The sequence below is a fragment of the Suncus etruscus genome, chromosome 9 (genome assembly GCF_024139225.1).
Source record: "Suncus etruscus isolate mSunEtr1 chromosome 9, mSunEtr1.pri.cur, whole genome shotgun sequence".
In the NCBI taxonomy this organism is placed as follows: domain Eukaryota; kingdom Metazoa; phylum Chordata; class Mammalia; order Eulipotyphla; family Soricidae; genus Suncus; species Suncus etruscus.
In genome coordinates this window covers 100,634,430-100,640,813 of record NC_064856.1, presented here as the reverse complement: position 1 = coordinate 100,640,813, position 6,384 = coordinate 100,634,430, and the positions used below count along the sequence as shown (strand labels likewise).

Here is a 6,384-nt window from a genome sequence, read left to right as displayed (position 1 = left end):
TATTAAAAATATAAAATTAGGGCCCGGAGAGATAGCACAGCAGCGTTTGCCTTGCAAGCAGCTGATCCAGGACCAAAGGTGGTTGGTTCGAATCCCCGTGTCCCATCTGGTCCCCCGTGCCTGCCAAGAGCTATTTCTGAGCAGACAGGCAGGAGTAATTCCTGAGCACTGCCGGGTGTGACCCAAAAACCAATAAATAAATAAATAAATAAAATTAAAAATAAAAGGGAAAAAGAAAACAATAAATGTAAAAAAATTAAAAATAGTTTTCTGGAGCTATAGTACAGCATGTAGGCTTCTTCCCTTGTATATAGCCAACTGGATGTAATCCCTTGTATCACCTCTGGTCTCTCAAAACTGACTGAAGTAGTTTGAGAACATTGAGTCATGAGAAAGTCTTTCACACCATTGGAAATGACCCAAACATCCACCCTCACCCACTAAATATAAGTAATATGACCATAGTAGTCAGAAAGGATGATTTAGTGCTTTTCAAAACACTTAGTCTATTTCATATTCTGGTTCATGCATATCTCAGAGTAGACTATATTAAAGCAATTTAGGCAATTTCTTTGAATAATAAAAATAATGACATAACATTTTAATATTGATAAATAAAAATTGTTCTTTTGTGCTTAATACATATTTTAAAATTTTTGAAGCACATATTTGAAGAATATATTTTATAAGATATAAATTTATTTTCACTTAATTTGAAAAATTTATATTCTCATATAAATGTATTTCAAAATTATATTATGTTAAAGGAAAAAATATATAAGTGAGAAGTTACATTATTTTACACACTACGATCTTACACAGGAAGCATGAGTTTAAAATGTTAATGTTAGAATAAGCATAGTCAAAAATAATTTTCATAGGGTTATTTGAGGTGTTCAGTTTTTGACAAATTGAATCCAATTTAGAAAAGCTTTACATGTCAATTTTATAGCTTCTTTTACCTCCTTATTCCGTAAACTGTATATCAAAGGATTCAACATAGGTATCACAATGCCATAAAACACAGAGGCCACTTTCATATTCTCTTGATAAGTATCAGAGGGAGGTTGTAAGTACATGTATGAGAGAGTTCCATAGAAAATGATGACAGCAGTCAGGTGGGAGGCACAGGTGGAAAAGGCTTTTTTCCTCCCGGCTGCAGAAGAAATCTTCAGGATAGCAGCCAGAATATAGACATAGGATACAATGACAACCAACACAGTGAAAGACAAGTTAAAACCCACAAACACAACAAGTAGCATGATATTGATATCAATACTAGAGCATGAAAGGGCAAGAATTGGAGGAACATCACAGAAAAAATGATTGATAGTATTAGACCTACAGAAGGACAATGAAAATGTAAACCCTGTGTGCACAGAAGCATTTATTGAGCCTGCCACATATGATCCTGCTACTAATTGTATGCAGACTCTTTGAGACATGATTATGGAATAGCGAAGTGGGTGACAGATGGCTACATAGCGATCTACTGCCATAGCAGCCAGGAGGTAGCAATCGTCAGTTGCAAACATAGCATAAACTAATAATTGTATAATACAGCCCCTGAATGATACAGTTGTATTGTCTGCTATGAAGTTGTGCAGCATTTTGGGAGTGATAGCAGAGGTATAACAAATATCCACAAAGGCCAAATGTTGTAGGAAAAAATACATAGGTGTTTGAAGTCTGGAATCAGTCCTGATAAGTGAGATCATTCCAATGTTACCTACCATGGATGTCACATAGATAATTAGAAATAAAATGAAGAGGACATGGCGATATTTGTGTTGGGAACTAAATCCGAGGAGGATGAATTCAGTCACTTCAGTTTTATTTTCAAGTTTCATGTCTGTTGAAAATCTAGAGAAAGGGATGAGAAGAACCTAGAAAAGAAGTGAAATATTTGAGATTCCTGGAAAAGGAAAAGCTCTTAGATTTATTTGCTTTTAATTTAAATTGAATTTTCATGACAAAAATTCACAACCAGATTTACTGCATTTTCAAGTGTTTTGTTTATTCTTTTGGATAAGTAACTGCTAAACTTCCACTGAATTATGTAATCATTTTAGCATAAATGTCTTGTAAAATCTAAATTGATAAGAAACATACATTAGCAAGCACACATTTTACCATGTAACGGAAGTAATAATATTTTTATAAAGTAATTTTGAAAAAGTTCTTTATCATTTAGCAATTGATTATATTATTTGACATTTATTATTTAATTCTGATACAATCTCCTGATAATAGCATGAACTAGAATAAGAAATTTACCAAATTGTGTTCATGCTTCATACTTGATTTCATATTTGAAAGTCTCAGTGGTTTTGTAACTTCACCCTTCTCCTGTAACTTTAATCAAGGGCATAACTTCACAAATCTAAATGATCTCTTTCCATGTGTGAGTCACAAAAATGTTTACATTGTGTGTTTACCTGCTAAGTGGAATACCAAGAGGCCATTGGTAGGAAACAAACTCTAAAAGGAGAGACAGACAGAGACAGAGAGACAGAGACAGAATCAGAGAATAAAAGAAAAGGTGAGAAAGATAGAATAAGCTGTCAAATGGATTGCTGATTAATTAAGAGAAAACACTGGAACTAGGTGGTGCATGCTTGAGTGAATTTTAATTATTTTAAATAAATTTCATAATGTAATTATTTTGCTGACTAGAACAGAGATTCTTCATGATATAAAACGTGCATCAGTTGACATTATTTGGAGGTCATAGTCATGTTCCCACAGTAGACACAGTAGTTTGAGTAAAGAACATGACTTCTGCAGAAAGAAATAGAGCAAACTAAGCCTGTGGTGCATAACTGATTCTTATATGCATGGAGCACTGATGAAATAAATATTAAGGCAATGTTTTCTTCAGTTTAGTGAGAATTCAAGTTAATCAGCTATTATATGTTGCCTTGTCAGGTAAATTTGGTGTCAAATATAATGTAGCTGTCATGGAGACTTTCACTGATTGGGTTAGAGACTTAGGAAATTAGTGTTGGTTATGGATCTTCTACTAGGAAAATGATAAGGCAATGGCATGCATCACATCAGAGGAATCATTTTGAGTTCGACAATATGACATTATTTGGGATATTTTTTAAGTTAACTTAAATCATTAGTGAGGACCACACATACACACCTTCCCAAAAGATGCTGAGTGTTTTGAACATGCCCACGTTAAATGATGCCCTTGTGATTCTGAGGATGAATTTATATTCAACATATACAGTGGATAGTGTAAAGCAAATAGGCAGATGTGGTTTGCATTCTAGTTACATCATTTCATAGAGACAAGGGTTGTACCACTTGCCACACCAGTCTGTCTTCTACAGTAAAGATCATGAAACTGCTTACAAGAAAATGTTGTGCATTACACTTTGGGAGTTTATACAATGAAATCTTTGAAACTAGGGAACAAACATTTGGAAAGAGGGTTAAATAAATAAAACCAGCTCATATTATGCATCATTATATTATGGTCTAGAAAACTATAGCCAATGTTCACTCTTATGGACAGGTGCTCATATAATATTGTCAAAGAAAATATGTCCAAACTGTAGTAAGTGCCTGAATGTGGATACTTTTCAAAAAATCTTATTTTCTTTCTCTATAAGTTGTTTGTAATCTCGAAAAAATGGAGGAAGAATTTATGTCAAAGTTTTAAAGGCTATTCTTAAACCCTGGGGGTGCAAGAGACTACATACAACATAAACGTCTCCACCTTTTTTAAAAAAATAATTTGAATTTTTTGAGAAGAAAGAAGTCAACAAAAACAAATTCAGCTTTGTAGCAATGTGAAATTTAAGAGAATTGAAATCCATACATAATTTCCAAGCCAGGGCGAAGCATTCATTAGTGAGTGGGGAAAAAAAATCAGTCTTGATGACAATTACAGATTGTATATTTATTCTCTCTCTTCCAACCTCCTTTTATCACTTAATCACTCACAGTTCATTTATTCATTCATACAATTCTCAGTCTTCAGCCATTCACATTCTTCTATACATTTATTCAATTCACTTTCATCACTCCAGGTTATTAAAGTATTTCTAGTCTTGAAATGAAACATACTAGAACTTTAGACCTTTGTAGTGCCAAAGTTTAATCAAACCTCACTATGGTTTGTCTCACACCAGGGTTGCCTCCAGATTTTCTTTCTGATGCAGGCTGATTTCCAAGTGTGGAAGTTCTGTGTGAATAATTGGGGTGTTTATACATGGCACCTAAGGTAGAAATACTTGCTCCCACGAGAATGGAAAGTCTAGGGTTGAAATGAAATTAAAAATAACAATGTTCAATAGTTACACTTTGCTAAAGATCATTAAATTTTCCTAAGGGAATCAATGTTATTTTCATGGTACTGCCTTTAGAAACTGTTTTCCCTCATTACTTTGTTATATTACACTGCTTAAAATGTTTTGTTTTTTTTTTGGTTATGAATTAGATTGAGCTTATTTTTAAGGCATCTAAGAAACTGTGTAGGTCTATAACAGGGGTCCTCAAACTTTTTAAACAGGGCGCCAGTTCACTGTCCCTCAGACCATTGGAGGGTCTGACTATAGTAAAAACAAAACTTATGAATGAATTCTTATGCACACTGCATATACCTTATTTTGCAATGAAGAAACAAAACAGATACAAATACAATATGTTGCCCGTGGGCCATAGTTTGAGGACCACTGGAATTGAATTTTCTCCATAATCAGTAAAATATAGTTATCTAAATAGAAGTGAACTAAACTTTACTTCCAGAGAAATTTCCCCTATTGCAATAAATATTTTTCTTTGAATATATTTACATAACCACTTTGACTAATTTAATTCATTTGAAGAAAAAAATGCTGATCCTCTGATCTAATTTTCCCCCTCAAAATTTACGATAGTCAGCCATTATAAACCTCTAGACAAATATTTCCTTTTATAAGGGTTTTCTTTATAGAAATATCTTAAATAAGATATTATGTATGCTGTTTGGTTAAAGGTTACTTGAATGAAAATATTTTATTCTTTTGAGAGGAGAAAACTAGTCTCCATGAGTTTGCTGCTTAAACCAATACATATAGAAATATGTGCTATTTAATTGAAGATCAACATTTCTTATCATGTGGCCTGTTACCTTAGGAGTGTATTTGCCTTATAGTTGAGGAAATCCAACTTTCTTTGTTTAATAAATTATGACTTGTGATTGCTCATTCTTTCCTACATGTTAGTTACATCATGGTCTATCTACCAGAGTGCTAGGGATAACACCTCATGCTAAGTGGGAATGGAGGCCACTGTAGTCACATATATCCCTAGATCAAGAGAACAAAAATTATCTTCAAATATGGCAAGCTATCTCATTGATAGAACTGTGTATTTGGAGTAAAATCTTAAAACTCAAACTCTCAAACTCTCAAAATCTCAAACTCTTGTGCCTTATTTCTTCATATACTGGCCTGTAGGACATCTTTGGTAAAAGGCTTTGTGTGTGTCCCCACCTTGTATTTTCTTTTTTAATATATATTTTTATTTATGTAACATGATTATAGTTGGGTTACAGTCACAAACAGAACACCTCCCTTCACTAGTGTAACATTATCCCCTCCCAATACCCCCTCCCCCCTTCCCATCCCCTGCCTGTATTCGAGAAAGGCATTCTACTACAGTTATTTGTTTTTGAGTTCAATAAATTTTTTTTCATAAAGGATAAAAGTTAAAAAAAAATAGTAAAGGTGTGACAGTGGCAATCGCCATTGTTTGCATAGGCCCAGAAATATATGGGGAAAACGGAAAAAAAAACAACCTTGGCCTGATTACAAGACCTCACCCTCAAGTTTTATTGACATAAAACTGACTCTGGGTTCCAGGCATACCAGTCTGTCCAACCCGAGTCATTCTCCATGGTCCCGGTGAAACTTTGTCACACTTTAGCTGTTGTTGGTATCAGGTTCCTATATTTAAAGATTTTGGATTCTATACATTTTTTTCATCGAAGTCAGGCTGATGTGGAGCATCCTCTAGTTTTAGCTCACCATTAGATGCTGAGCGATCTGACCTGCAAGAAGGCTGTTGCTGAGTTGTCTGGGTGTTGAGAGCACTCTTTGGAGTAAGTCAATGCCAGATGGTATTCCTGGTATTCCTGGTAGAGGGTTGGATCCTGGTAATGTTACAGATAATTGTGGTTGTTTCCATAGATAGTATCCATTGTTCAGTTGTGTATGGGGGATGCTCATTCTTCTGAGGCCTATGCCAAATCATTATGCCAATGTTCAGGGTATAAGGCCTAACTGCATTACCAAATTTGTATTCCCATCTCTATTAGATAAGAACTTGTTTGCATATGTATTATTTTCCCATTTTAATGTGCCTATGCAAAAGAGTAACAATGCCACA

The 6,384-nt window shown here is 34.2% G+C and overlaps 1 protein-coding gene across 1 annotated transcript; it reads right to left on the bottom strand.

Moving 5' to 3' along the window:
- Positions 1–896: 896 nt before the first annotated feature.
- LOC126018706 (putative olfactory receptor 5AK3) lies at positions 897–1,850 on the bottom strand. The gene has a single exon (XM_049780804.1). It carries the CDS (start codon positions 1,848–1,850, stop codon positions 897–899), a length of 954 nt encoding a protein of 317 aa, XP_049636761.1.
- Positions 1,851–6,384: the final 4,534 nt, after the last annotated feature.

What these genes read in the sequence shown, in the direction of transcription:
- LOC126018706 (XM_049780804.1), bottom strand. Translation starts at nt 1,850, where the DNA reads ATGAAACTTGAAAATAAAACTGAAGTGACTGAATTCATCCTCCTCGGA.